At 35.3% G+C, this 18,822-nt stretch overlaps 1 protein-coding gene across 6 annotated transcripts in view; it reads right to left on the bottom strand.

The window, feature by feature from the left end:
- Nucleotides 1-18,822, bottom strand: part of LOC124543001 (GRB10-interacting GYF protein 2) — a 58,192-nt gene that overhangs the window by 18,227 nt on the left and 21,143 nt on the right. For all 6 annotated transcript variants that reach the window (XM_047120979.1, XM_047120981.1, XM_047120983.1 and 3 more), the window contains 8 exons: nucleotides 18,527-18,636; nucleotides 18,314-18,453; nucleotides 17,292-17,698; nucleotides 16,728-17,217; nucleotides 15,577-15,768; nucleotides 14,167-14,313; nucleotides 12,704-12,793; nucleotides 8,136-8,252 (listed from right to left, as the gene is read on the bottom strand). In XM_047120979.1, coding sequence (XP_046976935.1) covers nucleotides 8,136-8,252; nucleotides 12,704-12,793; nucleotides 14,167-14,313; nucleotides 15,577-15,768; nucleotides 16,728-17,217; nucleotides 17,292-17,698; nucleotides 18,314-18,453; nucleotides 18,527-18,636 — 1,693 coding nt within the window. The remainder of the gene's footprint in view (nucleotides 1-8,135; nucleotides 8,253-12,703; nucleotides 12,794-14,166; nucleotides 14,314-15,576; nucleotides 15,769-16,727; nucleotides 17,218-17,291; nucleotides 17,699-18,313; nucleotides 18,454-18,526; nucleotides 18,637-18,822) is intronic.

Below are 18,822 nucleotides of genomic sequence, written 5' to 3'. Positions count from 1 at the left end.
AACAAACACACAAACGTCAGTCAAGTTCAGGTACAGAACTGTTATACAAAAAATTCCAACTGGAACTAAATCTACCAAGATGTTCTACGAAGTGATACGACGTTGAATCAATTGTAGAATTATTTTTTTTTTTGAGAAATCATACCATTTTCAAAGAGTATATTCTAAATTTGTAATTGGAATAATAAATTCAGCACTCATAGTATTCTAATTAGAACTGAATTTGTTTTGAAAACGTTTTTATAAGTAAGATCCCAAAATAAAATAAATACTTTTACTATATGACTTATTGTCATACAATTCCATCTCAAAACACTACCTTTACATCAAATGTGTATTAAATACTCGGAAACCTAATGACAGCATCCGAACCGCATCTAGTGTCAGGCATTTGAGAAAGCATTTCAATTGTCGAGAATCATCTGTCTAACTAACACAGAAATACGTTAACTTATAAATATGCCTTATCCGATACTTATGAGAATATAACCTATCCTTGTGTGATACATGAGTAACGGTAACATTAACATATTGCTTCCTATTCGGCCAGTATATACAGCCTCCTAATTTTAAATTTAAATAAAACTATTTAATATTGATGAAAAAATAAGTTCCAAGGTCCCAGTTATAATGAAACTTAACTAAACATCAATATCATAAGATGATTACACCAGTGAGCTTGCACCATTAACGCCTTCATGAAGTCTGTTCAAGATTGTGAATATATTGTTTTGTATCACCGGCACATCACTACTACATCTACTATATTATAACGTAATACTAACATTAAATTCTACACAATTAGATAATGAAAATTTTATCGATTATATGAAGAGAAGTAGAGATAATTTATGGCTGTCATAACCGGCATCGCTATCGATAACCTAAAACATTAAATCTACCCTTTAAAAATAAGAAGTGTCAGAAATGAATGGCGAATGCCAAGTTTCTATACTATGAGCCTGAGTCTCAGTGCTACTATGAAAAATCCACCGATATCATGAAGTAGATTAGCGAACCCTTTACAGCCGGTTCGTCGCTATGTATAGCTCGACACATTAAGCGTATACATTCAAAAATAAGAAATATCATCAAACGAAGAAAATTAGCGAACGACGAGTTTTTATAAGCCTGTGGTTCATCAGTATGCTGTGTCCTAACGCATTAAGTCTAAAGTAAATAAATGTTCAACTTTTACAGTCGAGTCACCGGTATCGATAACCTAACACACTAAGCCTACACAGTCAGAAAAAAACATATCAGGACATAAAGTAAAGGCCGAGATTTTATAAAGCTGCGGCTCTACTGGGTAACCCAATATATTAACACTAAATATTATACATTGAAAATTTCCCCGAATATATAAAGGAAAATTCCGAAATGTGAGATTTTTACAGCCGGCTCATCGCTTACGATAGCCGACCACTAAGCCTACACGTTCAAAAACAAGATATAAGAATAAAAACAGACGCAGTCGTAACGAGCTAACACGTTAATTGAACATTGAGATCCGACTGACTACTACAATATCATGTGATATATAAATCGCGGTATTTACCGATTTATAAAACAGCAAAGGCCAAAACTTAATCAATACCAAAGGTAATCAATGCGGTATTAACTGATACACAAAATACTTAGCAGTAATTCAAAGATAACATTGTCACAGGTCAACTGTGAATGAATATGTAAACAAAAAAATATGATATAAAGCTACTTATGTTAAACAATTGAAAACAAAATTATATATGTTATGTTTGTCCACTAACGAAGAGGCCCGTGAGAAGCTTATTCATCCTGAAAGTTAATAATTGATGATATACAGAATATTATAACAAATTATGTCTCATTAAAAAATCAATCTTTCGTCTGAGCATTTTTATGTCTCGTATTTAGCGACGGATATGATTAGTTCATGTTTTCATTAACTAATTCATTACATTCAACACAAAGTTCCAAAAAGGAATCATGAACTATGAAGCTTTCAAATGTACAGATATGTTTTTATTCGAGGACACAAATAATGTGAACCACTTCATTGCCTTATTTACGTTTCATTCGTTCATTGATATATTATGACCGTACGGTAAATCATTTGTTCAATTATACTTTACGTTAATGAAAACCTTGTAGTTTGTTGTTTATAGGATTTATTTAGAAAAATCGAAAAATACAGAAACTTCTCGTTTAAATCATTGTTTAACGTATGCAGTTGCTTCTGCAAATATCGAAATTATATTTATATTATAAAAACAATACTTTGTAAAGGAAAATGAATACTTGGCCTCTGGAATTCGCCAAGAATGACATTACAACAGAGCTCATTGAGAGTTTCGATTTATTTTAGAACTTGAAAATCTAATTTAAAAAAGACATATTCCTGAGATGTGCATGGATTTCTTTAAAATAAAATCCTTCTTGTTACGATAAAAATATTTCCACTAAAGTATATTTATGAAGTAGATAATCTACCACCATAAAGGTGTACCACCCCATAATTAACCAATTTGAAGGTTAAAGCATCGACTACATTCACCATAACTTTTCGATGGTACAATAATGGCAAGAATAGTATCCTAGTGCAAAGGGCACGTTATCTATAATGAAGCTTATTGTGTTATAAAATTTTCTATAGGTAATAAAAGTATAACAAAAAACGTAATATCACTACTATTGCAAGATAATCAACTCAATGAACAGTGAAAAGATAATTAAAATAAGTATATCGACAGACGCGGAAAATTTAGAAATAGATTTTTTTAGAACTTTCATCATCTCGAATCATAGAAAAAAATGATTTTAGTATTGAGAGGATCGAGGTGCATTAATAGGGGCGACGTGTTAGCTCGAAGAGTCGCCATAAATCGAATATCGGATGTTATTAACAGTGTCGCATCGGATCGTGGTCAGTAATTATTTTACGCCGTGAGCGAGGAAAACACACGATCATGCTCGGCCGGGTTTTACACTAATCGATCAAAAAGCAAACAATATCATGTCACCATTACATTCAAATAACTCTCGGCATTTTTTATGTTCGAATGCATACGTCGGAAGTGTTGCCAGTAATATTGCAAATATTTGACAATGCGAAAAATAAAGTGTCAATTATTGTAATCAGTTTATATAATGAGTTTAAAAATGGCTATTTATCAACGAAAGTTGAAAATAATATTTAATTTATTCAAAAATCCATACATAAAAATTCATTTCAAACTTTTGTCACGTGTAACAAAACGCTCCTGATTGGCCGGGCTTATGATGATGCCCTTGCTTGTTAACCTTGGTTGCCTGCCATATGTACCACAGATTAAAATACAGGCAAGTGACGTTGCAGTGCCATATTGCAGCGCCATATTGTCCAAGTAACGTTTTCGCGCGCTATTTAAATATGGAATTTTTAATATGATATTTTTCGAAAAATATGTACAAGAAATAAAAAAATCAACTTTTACTGGGTTCCTTAAGCTCTACGAAATAAGATGTATTTTAAAAACCAGTCAAATAGCCTATTACGTCTGTCAAAAGAATCTATACTTAAGTTAAAAAGTAAAGAACTTTGCGTACAGAGAAATAAAATGAAGGTCAAGAGTTTATAGAAGTTTTTTTAGCTATTAGTAGCCTTTCATAAAGAGTTCATAATCATTTTGGGAACTGGGATCTAAAGCCGTTCCTCGTAATTGCATATCTATTGTGATGTGTACTCGTGAGTCTACATTTGTACACCATTATTTGGCACACGAGACAACGATAATCTTCACTTAATTAAACCTCATTTGTGTAAACATTTTCGAAATTCAAATTATCCGAATGAATTTTCAAAATATTTTAAAAAGTAATCTTTTCCAAATCAGTCGCTAGGCGAGTATCGACTTACGTTGACGATTTATACTATCGTAGAGCGTTATCTTATCTTAATATATTTATTTTATAAATCACGAATAATAATAATAGTTATTACAATTGAAATAAATGGACTAAAGCTTCAATATAAAGTAGGTAAGTAAGTAATAAGTATGTAGAGAAATGTCGTCAAAATCATAAAAAAATTATGTCATGTATGATAATTATAATAATTTCTAGAAATAAAATAACACGAAACGTTCTCATCAAAACAAAACCGGACAAATACGAATATAATCGATGAAGAAGACAGTCTCGCACGCCCTCTCGCCGAAGCTCCCCGCAAGGCACACAGACAGACAAGCGGACATTGCTTTGCAGTAAGCGAATTCGTAATCACATAAAACATTAAATAAAACTATAAATAAGGTTGCAATTTATGAAGCGTTTGAAAGCAGCGGAAGGAATCATGAATATTTATAAAGCTAAGATTTCGATTGGTTTAGAGGCATTCCAGGAGTTAAGTTTAGACAAATCAGCTGATCAGCTATCCGGACATAGTTAATATAAATATTATCAAATAATTTGGTCATTTGCCAATTTTACTTTCAATCAAGTACACGGTTATATGGCATATGACCAAACAAGATTCAATTAATTTGACAAATCATGCAGGAAGGTACGTATTAGTTTGAAAAACGAGGAGAACACGCATTTCTGATTTTAATTATTTTGTTTAGAATTCGAAAATAACATTGAAATTTTTGAAACTTCAGACAAAATGTACAACAAAAATTCAAATGAAATCTATATAATATTGTCAGTTAAATTGTAATCTTTTATCTTTAAACATTCGAAACTCAAAACGCAATTGAAACGATCCAAAGCTAGTCAAAAATCAAGCACGTATATTATAAATATATTTTTTTCTTAAAAACTGACGGTCGTGGAGATACAATACAGAAAGCCGAAGATTAACAAACCATGCAAAGCCAAACGTATTCATTCAAAGATTCCCAAATTTCGTTCGGTTTATTGAAATGTGTCAAATATCACAGCGAGGAATTATATACTCTATAGTTTATGTAGTTCAACAAACAATCTTCATTACATTATTCCGTCTTGTTCATAAGCCGTACTACTTGTACTAGTCGCGTATTTAATCTATTCAGAGTTCAATTACAGATATTGCTAATAAGCCGTTGTTTCAGAATTGTTGAAATTCATGAAGAACAATTTATATACTTTCTAAAAAAAACTATAATGTATTTTTTTTATTATTTAATTGGTAACTTACACACTATTTTAAACTGCCAAGATAATATAAAATTGGAATATCTCGACAAAGGTAACAATAGTTGATTGACACGGAGAAAATTGAAACTCTGTGCATAGCCCGCACATTGTTGAGTATTTTCTTTATTAAGGCATTTCTCAATATCCAATAACAACATCGAGTGCGATGCTTACGTTCCTGGACTTTATTATATTGAGAAACCTATGATATAAATAAATACAGATGTTTTCAATACAACTGAAAATCCTCGCGAACCATTCAATTGAGAACAAATGAATTTGTTTTATTTCCAATAAACTACGTAACGTAATGTAAGATGTTTGCTGCAAATTGAACGAAATACCTAATTGTATTTTGAACCCTAAGGCGTGTAACATAAGGCAGGGTATTGGAGTTACCGGGCGAGCGCTACGCCTAAGTGAGAATTAGTCAATTATACAGTTAACTCCCCGCTAAGTTAAACAATAACAGAGATTGCATCTCGTTACATTCAATCGTTTTATTTCTCCGTTGAACTGCTTTTCATAACGAATATAAAACGGTAGTTATAGATAAATATAGATAACACAAATAGTTCAACCGGGAAAGTAGGTTTTTAGATAATGTATAAGTGGGACTTTTAACTTGCGATTGCCCACATCTATGATCTATTTTTGTGATTAAACACACACATAGAAATACAAACTGTACGTGGCATTGCAAACTATAACACGAACAAAGTTATCCGTGTCAATTTTCAAACGAAACGTCACACGTCGCAAATATCAGGGCTTGCGGAAAACCTTTGTTACTTTTACATATCATTTTTTCGAGCTGACGGACACCGGACGAAAAATCAATGCGCCCGCGTGCCTCGGAGGTTTTAGCCGAATTTCAGTTTAACTGAAGTCTGTTTATTGAATCCTGCATCGAAACGTGCGGTCTGGCGTTTGATATCAAACGAATTTATTGAAAAACTAGTTTCACATTTGTAATTATGTAATACCAATTGAATTGAACTCTCAAACTAAACATTTAATTTATTATTACTATCCAATATTGTGTATACTATATTAAATAAATATACATATATAATAATTTGGTGTGATAATATACTAAACAATTAAGTAAGTGCACCAAACACAGTAACGCATTTAAAAAAGGTCTTTATATTATTATTCATCTCTATAAAGCACATCTGCAACTTTCATTTGGCATCACGTGACTAGTCTAGTCGATGACCAATTCTAGTCGATTATTGTAGGATAAGCTACATAGAGCTTTATATGAATTTCATTTGCAATTTCGTATACAATACACAAATATTACAAAGAGATAATATGAGTTCACTTTATTTTCCGAGCCGAGCCTAAAAGTTTTTTCAGCGGGGAAGCTACATCATCCACGAGTACTATAAGGTATAAATTATATTACTATGATATAATTTTCTTTATTAATAAATTGCTCCCGTGCGAAGGAGGGCCGGTCGTGTTATTATTGTAACCGGGGTCAAAAGTTTAAGCAAAATTTCATTTATAAATAATATTCTTGCCTAACAGAAAATACTATTTTTCACAGCTACAGTTACCTAGTACAGAATTGTATCAATTATTTTCAATTTGTTACTAGAATGTCTACTACAAAAATTATTCAAAACTTGAAATTTGTAAGATTATCTTTTAATAAACGGTTTCAAATTAATAAAATAACTAAATATTTTTCCTATCTCATACTTTTGTAACGTCAACAAAACATGAGTCATGCATTTTTTTTTATTTACAAAATCAATTAAATGATCATTGATTTTCACGCAAGATAAATATAATCGTATAAAAGGGACACGTTTCGATCGGCCCGGATTTGTATACGTTTATTCAGCAAGTGAGATATTTCGAAGCGCTTATAGTTTAAGAGCCTACTTGGATAAGGCACCCCGGTGTAATCTCCGTTAGGTCGTTGGGTTAGGTTGGGTTAGGTATCGTCGAATTAGCCGCTGTTAATTGTATGATTCATGTCTGTATGAAGGAGGCTGCACATTAAGAGGTACTAGGTCTACACATCGTAAGGGTTAACTAAGGTTTCAGGCAATCGTACCACTATTAGCTACATTGTATCCAATCTCTAAACATTTATGATAAGTTAATTTGCAATGTTCAATGTTGTTCATGATTCCTTTTAGTTGTGGGAAGCGTTCTGTTATATGAAAATCGGTGTTTTTGCAAGAGACACGTATAATATTATCTTTCAAAGATTTTATTAATATTCAAAGACATCGATTTCCATGCTAATTTACTATAAAGATGTTACGCTGATATTAAAATCAGTGAGTGTACTATATACTGCTTAAACTAACGTGTTGAAAATTTTCATACATTGATTTTATTATCAGCGCAATCCCTTTATAGATATGCAAGTGAAAAATAGCAAGGTACTGTTTCAAATTCGTTATATTATAAAAATGATCAAAATTTGGAATAAACGGCAGAAAGAAAAAGATAAAAAAACCAGATTGTATCAATACGACGAATTATATATATTTATACTTGAATGTGCCTCGTGAACCTTGTTTTTGAACCATCATTTATGTGCGATATTATAGAAAAAAGTAAAGTACTTTAAAAAATTTATGTTCATATATTAAATATGTTATAACAATTTTTTAATTGTTTAATTCGGTTAGTGTATCAAATTGTTAGACAATCGTCGACTTGGGTTATTTTCAACTTAAAAATTATATAAACTTTAACATAGCGGTTTTATTGTGTAGTGTGCTCGTTAAAATTTTAAGCCCATAATTTTATGTGATTTTGCATCAGTCTTTAACTTTATTCAAAATAAAATATTTTTAGGCATCAGACAGACAAAACAATTACACATCGTCAGTTTTTCAAATAAAACAGCGGTGTGAATGTTTTTTATTCTAAAACAATATAACGAATTTCAAACAGTAGTGCCGTATATTGTTAAACAAAAAAGAAATAAAAAGTATTAAGACGAACGTAAAGCGGGAACCTACCTGCGGGTCCCAGAAAAACATTGGCAAGTTGTTGACGCTGCTCTCGTTCCTTGCATTAATAGTCTGCTGCATCCACATCAGATCCTGCGACGGCCCCGGCTGGCCCCACAGCGAATCCTGAAAAACGCAAAACTATAAGAACATCTACGTAACGTTATCGTCGGCGTCTGATGCTGAACATTTAAAGCGACCAAAACATGAACTGCGTTACGTCAATCAATGCACTACAAAACTCAATGAACAACGCTTTGTCTCAATACTCTGAAGGTTTGGTTGGGCAATGAGGTCAGCGACGATTCAGTAGATAGTAGACGTATCGATCATAAAACAAAAAAACCTCCCGAAGAAAACCGTTTCGGAAATATATATCAAATTCAAGCAAAGAACATAAAAGAACGAAGCTCTCTCGATACTGGCTCACTGAACACAAACCGCAAATAAAACAAAAAGTGACAGCTAATGAGTGACAACAATCGGCAGCGCATAAAATGAAACAGCAATAATCGTTACATGTAGATACCATCTGGTGTTGCTCTATGCGTTGAGCGTGGATTCCGAATTCGATCTGTTCCACTCGCGTATTAGTGCTAATAATATTTTGTTGCTCCTAAAATACGTCAAACACATTACAATAAAACTGCAAACGAAACATTGTAGAACAGTAACTTTTCAAAATAAAGCAGACTGGGTGAAGTAAGGGTGGACCCGTAGCGGAGACCCGCGATGCCGGATTGAAGTCTCAATTGTGAACAAATCCAGCCAGTGTTTGCCGTTAAAGTCGATCGATGCAGGTCCACGCGAGGAAGTAAATAAAAGGGGGCATTGGCTCGAAAGAAAGCAACCGAGGCAGGTGCAGATAACGCAGACTGATTATACCATGTCCTTAAGTTTCATCAGCGATCCCAGAATATTGCAAACATCACTGGTCTCCCTTACAGAAATTAACTCAAGGTGATACTCAGAAAGGGAAGGACTTGGGTAAAGTGGGGCTTGCAAAAGAAAATAGTCAATCGCAAGAAATGGTCAAGATAAGCAATTCTTTTCTAAATTGATTACCATCAGTTGGCCAGGGAATGGCGGAGGAGCTTGAACTGGCGTTACAGTGTCTGATGCCATAATGACATAGCTACTAAACGCTACCTAAAACGTGTAAACTCAATGTATTAAGGCACACTTAAATACAAATTCGACGACCACGTTGAAATACGCAACACATGTGTTCTGTGTCTGAAAATGTTAGCATCTTCTTCAGTATTTAGTCGATTACAGTAATATACCTTGTGATACAGAACATATATAATCACTTAAAACAGTTTTAATGGTATAAGTCGATGTTAAGAATCAATAAATAATACCAGAATTTGTTATGGTACTGTGTCCTACCTTCGTGCATAGTGCGCAAAAATTACATTACTCTTCCCGGGTGAAATTCGAATAGGGTGCGAGATTCGATAAACGGAAAAACACCTATCATTTTTCAAACATTTTCAGATATATTTATACAACAACAACAACAGCCTGTAAAATTCCCATTGCTGTGCTAAGGCCTTCTCTCCTCTCAGGAGAAGGTTTGGAACATATTCCACCATGATATTCCAATGTAGGTTGGTTGAATACACATGTGTCAGAATTTCTTTAAAATTAGACACTTGCAGGTTTCCTCACGATTTTTTCCTTCACCGCCGAGCACGAGATGAATTATAACACAAATTAAGCACATGAATAATCCGTGGTGCCTGTCTGGGTTTGAACCCGCAATCATCGGTTATGATGCACGTGTTCTAACCACTGGTCATCTCGGCTCAGATATATTTATATGTTTTATTTATTCGCAATTTATTAAAAGAAAAGTTATTCAAACAAGACTATTAGGATGAAATAACGATCCGAGCCGAGTCACAGAAGTTGAAATTAGTTTCAGTATTCTGTCGAGTCGAGGCAATCGTATCGACGCGGTAACCGAGCCATCATTTTGATAGTTTAATCTGAACTAAGTCAGAAGCATAAACTCGAATCGTATTTGCTTTGCAGAGACGTTTACAGATCAAAGGACCAAGGCATCCATGCATTCACTTGGTGCACTTGCTATTTACCAAAGTTCATAACACAACATACCCCCTTTCAAACGTCACCTATGTACTGACAGCCACCAAACTAAATATCTGTCTGCGGTGAGCTGGTACGCTTTCAAAGCGATAATGGAGACTGTTAAATGCCAATTTCAAACGTAAATTCAAACGTAAATTACACAACATATAATTATTTAGACTCTACTCTCTGCAGTAGACTTTAATAAATACAGTACATATAACACAAGCTGTTTGTCGCGACTTTGCTTCGGAAATTGATTATATCACCTGAATTTTTAAACCCTATTTCACCCAAAATTTCATAGCCCTAACTTTAATATTTAACGGTCGGCTATGATGAATCAGTCAGGACCTGTTATTTTATATACCTATATAGATTAGGTCGTACCATGATGAAACTGAATTAAATTGTAACGATCGTGTATTGTTTATATGATGATGGACGCATGCATAAAGGACGGTCGAGTAAATTCACCGAAGTTACAAAAATAAACACGCACTCTATTGTGGCAAGGACATTGACAACTCTGTTGTTGCGATGTCTAATGCACAGCTTCATTAAAGAACAATTATTAATGGAGAAACAAAGTTAATCGCATCGGAAAAAATTAATTAAAGTAAACAAAATTTGACTTACACAGTCAATTATTACTGGACATATAAATACAAACAAACTTGGTGATGAGCAAAGAGATTTTCACAAGTCTAAAAAGTTGCAATTAAAGTACAGATTTTCCTTCAGTATTTAAAGGCTCTTCGTTCGGCAAATTACGAGTCCCTATCAGGCGCGTACGTTTCGATTTAGCCCCAAGACAAATTTGTAAATCACAAAACCCATCATCAAAAGATCCAATCTGTCCTAGTCAGTCTGTCGAATGGTTCAATCGAATACAAAATTGCAATATCCTCTGCTATCCTCCAAAGGCTCTGTCAAAGGTGCCCTTTGACGTTTCAAATTATTTAAGCTCGCATCAAACCTGAGCTTCTAATCACAATGAAGATTACTTGTTTCGCAAATACATAGTATTATTTTTAGGTGTGCAAAAATGAGTAAGTATTGAAAATTAAAGAGAAATACACGTTTTATAATTCATGAAAATCGTAAAATCCTCTTGTAAAAATAAGTTTGGAATGGGGCTCAGGGTGTGCACAAAATATTGCTAAATTATCAGTTGAAACGTTATGAAAGCGAACTGGTCTAATATATAAATAAAAACTGTGTAAACTAACTATTATTAGCTTAGCAGAAAAATATTGAATAGTGTAAAAAAGCTTATCTCATGATTATGATTACATGATTCTATTAAGCTTTTTGTTGTTACGAGAGGAAGTCCGAAAATAAATCGAATGAAAATATAAAATCCAATAACTATTTTACCTTTAACTTGATTCTTAAACGATATAAGTTACGGAGTTATAGTGTGTGGCATGTTATATATACTTTAAATACTAAGTGTGAGTTCCCAATGACGATAGTACGAGCTAAGTGCCCCTATTGAGGGAAAGGGGTGAGCCCTTCGCATTCATTCAGCAGTTTTGAACCTCCCCTCGTATCTACTCAACAATCGCTAATTCCTATACATAAGCGTTAAGCTTAGTACAAAACAATATACGATACGTCTAAATCGAGGACCAAGTTATAAAAGATCACGGTGGATTCATAAAATTATTAGTTTTAAAGTATTAAATTAACATCAATTTTATTGTAAGGTAATGTGTAATATGTCATTGAAAACTATGAAATTAGCTTGCTAAATATATGCATGTTATACTATAATATATTTATGAGCAGATCAGGTAGGTGTATTTTCTAAACTGCGTCGTCATCACAAAAATACAACAGGTGATAGCGTCAAAAGTTTTCGGTATCACAATTGTTGGGACTGGAGAATTTCAAGTGTTGCAAACAAACAAATAAGCAAGAATCATACTTGATAATGTAACAAGTTGGTCCAATACCGTCGTGTAATTTTATATGTTTTATATATACGTTGAATAGTATAATAAGGTGACGGTTTAAGAAATGCCAACTTCATAGAGAGTAAAATTTTGGTGTTTATCAAATACTACGGCTGTTGATATGACCCCCAACATTACTACATCACTACACGAGTGTTCATCGTTAGAGGATGTATAGCATTGAATTATTCGCACTTCATCTTGTAGATTAACGGAGTGGATTTGACAATAATTGTTGCCAAGTTTTCAGGCACCCCTGTGTATCGATTAAAATATTCAAACCCTATACGTTGGGGTAGGTTATGTCTTTTGCTTCTGACCGATGTGCGGGTAAACTAAATTTCGAAATCCGCAACCACAAGGCGACTGCTTCCTATTTCGAGTATTTCTCTTCATTACAAATATATAGTCAGTCTCCGTTGCTTGGAATACAAGCGCGAGAATTTTTAGATATAATTTTAAAACACCCGAGATGCTCACTACAGCTATCAATATATTAATAAAGCGAAATGTACTTACTTCGATTCCGAGGCCCGGTTGTTGGTTAAGCATATCGTACCCTTGGGGTCTAGATTCGAACCCAGACATAGGGAATGGAGAGAGAACATCCTGAAATTAAAGTATTCGCTAGTATTGGGGCATACAGAAATTAATATTAGCCGTCCCTTGCATTTCCAATTCGTAATCAACCATTGGAAATATGCTTATATCCCTTGTACCTATAGTTACACTGGCTGACCCGTCTGGCCTTACCTCCAAGTTAATACAGTAAAGGAAAATTAAGGTCTATTAATGGCTCATCGCTTGAAAAATAAATCATCTACATTTTGAGGGGAAGGTAGTAATGTCAGTAAATTTAACTAAGGCCCTGTGTGATTTAGTATATATACACGTGGCAAAATCTCATGACACAGTTTTCATTTATATCCAATCATGAGGTGAATGATTATCAGCTAACAAAAATGCCAAGAGTCACATATTAGACTTATCCCCAAAGCAATTCAGACTAACATGCCAACCGATTGTGATCTGCCAATACAAGCTTACCATAGCCATTATTGTGGGGTTCATTATTCAGGTAAGACCTGATAGTCAGCCACTTTGAATCATTTATCACCATTACACTGTAGGTTGTTAGCTTGATTCAATTTTTACTATATTTCAAAACAATATGTAAAGGGCGTTAACTGGTCTATTTCGTATCAAACGTCCACAGATTTCTATATTATGACTACATATCCCTGCAGAAACACACCAATGTCGACACATTGGTGTGTTTCTGCAGGGACGAATGTACAAGTAACGGTAGTTCGGTAGGTAGGTTCCATCTTATTCTACCGCATAACATCAATACATCAGTGTAATTACAGGCACAAGCGACATTATCACTTCGATCTCATGGTCGGCGAAGGGTTACCGCTGTACGAATCAATAACATACCTCACAGCGGTCGTGTCTATGGGCATGGTGAACACTTACCATCATCTGAATACGTATACATAACGGTCTTGTGGAATCCGGTGGCGAAAATGCCTACGAAGTTTACGAGTAACATTTGGTATATTAAAATTGATGTCTCTGATTATGAGTTCGTTACCTGTCTGAGTTATATTCATATGCGATTTCTAGGCGTGCTCCAATAATTAATATGGATTTTTGAAATAAAATTATTTATAAATAATTAAATATAGCTAAGACAAGATCGAACAAAGAAACAACAAAGATAGATTTTCGTGGCAAAGAGCCTACGATTCGATAGCATTCATCCACAGCCGTACGGACTGTTTTCGATTATTCATTTTTTCTTCCAACAGTACAAACATCCAAAACACACACGTATTTAGTATTTTAATATTAATCAAGACGTTTATAGAAGTTCGTGTAATACACAAAAACAATACTTTGCGACGTTGATAGCGACAATATATAATTATGTTCGTGCAACAATGGTTAATAAATAACCGAAGTTGGTTGGAACTTACCATTTGTGCGAACGGTACCGGGCCGTACGAGCCGAGTGGTCGCATGTGGGGTTCGTAGGCCCGACGCACCATCAGGCTTGGACTGAAGAAGCCAGCACGGTACCAGTTGTACATATCCTTCGAGGAGAACGGCCCTTGGATGATTTTCTGCAAGAAATTTTATTCTTTAAAAAACGACTATAAATAACACAAGTCACGGAAAGTTTCTGAAAGCGCAAAAATAATTTAATAGAGAAGAAATCACTCGAAAACATTTCATACACACAAAATATATTCTTTCGCTACCCTATCCGTAAATATTTAAATATAGCGGGATTTGAACTCCGTATATGCTGATTTATTTTAATTATTTTATACGAGAATTAAATCCGATGCCTTAATACATGATTTCTTGGTGATAGGGCTTATGTTAAACCTTCTGATTGAACACTCCTTACTTTTTATACAATCAAATCAAACAATATAAACTTTATTCAAGTAGGCTTTTACAAGGACTTTTGAATCGTCATTTTACAACCAAGTGAAGCTACCAAAACGGTTCGGAAAGTAGTTTCTACCGAGAAGAAACGGCAAGAAACTCAGTAGTTACTCTTTTTTAACATTTAAAAATACAAAATCATGTTAGTAAAATACAATTATTTAATTAATTATATCTGCGTGGAAGTCAACAGGTATTACCAAATAGTAATAAGTAATGTTGTAACTAGTGGAACAAGAAGCCTACCATCTTCTTTCCTAAGGTTGGTAACGCATTAGCTATGTAACGTAAATATTTTTATCTACTTCATTATTTATGGGCAGTAAAGGCCACTTAATATCAGGTACATTTCTCAGTCCGCGTAGCTATATTACTTAGAATAATATACATATTTCTAATGATATATTTATTACGCCAGCAATTCTATCTCGCTGCTTAAGATAAATCACGCTTGAAATAAAATTCGCTGCTTACGAAAATTACATCCATTCACTCGTTTAGCATTTTTAGCTATGGTTATCCAGAAAGTTCTTTGCAAATAAACTCTCTTTTCCGATTTCTAAAAAAAAAATTCTACCAGAATAATAACGGGCGAACCCGTCACTCGAAATAATTACTTCAAAAAGTCGCTTCGTAATATTTAATAGTATAAAAGCATTATCACGAAACTTTTAAGTGTGGGACAAAAAGTCATAAATCGCAATAGTCCCTTGAAATGCTCCTACGTTAAGGTACATATTCCTAACCTTATCTTGTAAAACTTACCAGATTGTCATCCAGAGGCTGAGCACCAAATATAACAATATTGAAAACCACACCAAAATCGGTGCAATAATTGTGACACTAAATCTCAGCTCGAACTAAATTTCGCTTGCATTTGAATACTAAACTTATAACAATGCAAAGAATTAATGATGCGATGTTATACTCACTTTAGGATCTTCGTAATACCACTGGTCTGCGAGGTTCGGAGCGTTGGGCGTGCCTTGGGGCGTCGGGGTCTGCATTATATTGCTATATATGGAGCCGAAACTTTGAGAGGTTGTGTGTTGTATCCCGTGAATGGGGAACAGGTTGTTCTGACCGCCGTGATTTGACATCGGCATATCGTTCGACGATGACAGCTGTTGTGAACAAATACAATTCTGATAAGTGGACGTCGGTAAAAATATTAGTGGCTTCGAATAGAGGGTGTCGGAAGATCCGTTTAAATTAAACTTATAGTCTGTTCGCGTTAAGAATGCAATGAGTTGTCATTATTAACTGGCCCCTTTGACATATCAAATCTTATCAAATTACAAAGTCAAGTTCACATTGAACAGGGAAGACATAAGTTCGAATGAAACGGTTGTGGATTTAAATAATTATTAATTGATATTTTTATAATTTAAATTATTTTTTTTTTATTATTATTAAGTGATATTTATTAAAAAATGAATACCACACCAATTTGTTTGTTTGTCTTACAAGAAGAAATTGCCATGTGGGATTTAGATAATGTTATGGAAGTCGCTGCAGAAAATTATTTTATTATAAACTCTAACGACGACACTAGTAATAGTGATTAAAATATTAATGACTTAATTTCGAGTTGGAATTTTAACACAAATATACAAACACCTTTACCCTTCTGTTAAAAAGATTTGATTGGTCAGGGGGCGGAGTAAGACCGGTAAACAATGACAACTCACTGCATTCTTAACGCAAACAAACTATAATGGTAAGCACATCGGACAATAATAGCTTTCGCGTCTCATCGACTCTTCACTCCGGTCTGGGCAAAACAACCATCCTTGGGAATGCCTACGAGGTTTAGTCTATGTGCCGGACCATAAGTCTAGCGTTAGACACCAAAAATATAACAATAACTCTTCGAATTATTTACTTTACGATGGGTGGATGACGCGTGTATCGCTCTAACCAATATAGTCTAGTTCTAATGAAACCTCCATGTGCATTTTGCCAAAATTGACTTTCGGTCACTATAGATGCTACCTTTCGTGGCCAATGAATGGTGATCAATCATCCTTCAAATATAAATATATAAGTTGAGTATTGGATTAATAACATCGCAAGTGCTTACCGGTGCGTTGTTCTGGGCCATGAACAGCGTGTTATTGGCGACATTGGGCGCGGGTATCACTGGTATGCCGTTGTTGGGTTGGAAGCTACCCATCACTGTTCTCGGCTGTATACCTGTATTTATAGCATTTATTTGCGTGTTTTGCATAACCGGCGGGAGCGGCAATGGTAAAACCATACCATTGTTTCCGGGCGGACCGATAGGAAGCCCTAGGGAGGAGTTCAGAGCTGAATTTTGTATGCCGACATTTTGTATGTTTGGAGCTTGCATGGCTGAGGTCGGTAACGAAGCCGTATTCATAGACAGAGCATGGGATTGCATCGCAGGGTTCGGAATTCGTAGTTGCATCCCGGGCGTGGCGTTGGGGATGGGATGGATCAGCATCGTGTTGGCCGTATTGGCTTGCAGGTTCGGCGGCAGGGTCGGGTCCTCGAGTGTCATGTCAATCAGTTCTTCGACTATTTTGTCCTCGGAAGTCTGGGTGGCTTCACTGGAAAGAAATAGGTACTTGTAGTAAGCTATTGAAATACAATGTTCGGTAATTTAGGTTTGATATGTATTTACTTCTCTGTGGTCTTGGCGCTCATGGGGATGCCGTGCAGTATGTGCAGCAGGCCGGAGCCGGACGGCTGCATGACAGCCGGGTCGGCGCCGGACGTGACGATGTTCTGGTGCTTCTGGCGGAGGCTGTTATTCGGCGTGATCATGACCGACTGGAAGTTACTCATGTCGTCGTTGTTCTCCGCGAAGTCTATGTCCGACCTCATCAGCGCGTCGAAGGTCTTGCTCTCCGAGAACTTCTGTCTCATAACGTTCTCTTTACTTTCATCCGTGTTGTTGTGGGCGCTGCTGTCGGCGTCGCTACGTGAATTCTCTATTTTCTCTGATATTTCTTGGACATCGTCTATATTTGTGGTTCCTTGATTTGTACTCGAGCTTGCCGTTGCTTCGTTCGACCCCGTGCTTAAAGACTGCGAACAACAGAACTCATAAAATTATGCTTTGTAATCAAATGAGCCGAGATGGCCCAGTGGTTAGAACGCGTGCATCTTAACCGATGATTACGGCTTCAAACCCAGGCAAGCACCGCTGATTCATGTGTTTAATTTGTCTTTATAATTCATCTCGTGATCAGCGGTGAAGGAAAACATCGTGAGGAAACCTGCATGTGACAAATTTCATATGTTAGGTGCCACATGTGTATTCCACCAACCCGCATTGGAACAGCGTGGTGGAATATGTTCCAAACCTTCTCCTCAAAGGGAGAAGAGGCCTTTAGCCCAGCAGTGGGAATTTACAGGCTGTTGTTGTTGTTGTAATCAAATGAATGCCGACTATATATAGAAGTTTAAAAACTTGACCACGATTACAATAACATCATAGCTTTTTTTAATGACTACGTTCTTACGTAGTATAGTCACATCACACCTATAAGTATCGATAGACGATTCCGCGCTGACGAGCCAGTCTCATGCCGATGCTTTCAGTACTCGTCACGTGATTGACGCACAAAGAAAAAAATACACTATATATAGAAGATATAACAAAACGCAATTGTAGTGATTACAAGAGTATGATCTTCTTACCTTCTTGTACTTGGGTTCCCCTGCATCGAATCTTTTCGGTGATAATTTCTTGGCCTTCTCTGAAGCCCACCACTCATCAGAGCCCTCCTCTGCCGTTTTTGATCTTGCGAAACTACCGTGTGTATGCGAGCGAGTCAGAGCTACGACCATGTAATGTATTATTGTATATTAAGTTAGTCCATTACATATCAAGATTATTATTATTTGACTTACGATAGGTCGTTTCTTGGCTCTTGGGTATATTTGAGTCGTCATTACTGTAACCGTGAAAGGCGCCCGTGGAATCGAACGTGCCGGCACCCGCTTCAGCACTATCGACGGCCCTGATAATATACTGATCTTTGAAGTAAATAAAAATTGAAATCATTTCACTAAAAACTTCGTAACTCCACGTCGAGGCAGTAGCAATATAATGAATATTGTACTTAAATGGATTACACGTTTTAATACTTATCCTAGATTTTCAGTAGGTATGGAGTCACTACTCGTCAATCGGCAGTGACTCAACT

Source organism: Vanessa cardui, chromosome Z, assembly GCF_905220365.1.
Source record: "Vanessa cardui chromosome Z, ilVanCard2.1, whole genome shotgun sequence".
In the NCBI taxonomy this organism is placed as follows: Eukaryota; Metazoa; Arthropoda; class Insecta; order Lepidoptera; family Nymphalidae; genus Vanessa; species Vanessa cardui.
Note: the sequence above shows the minus strand (reverse complement) of the source record. Positions and strands in the feature narration are given on the sequence as shown.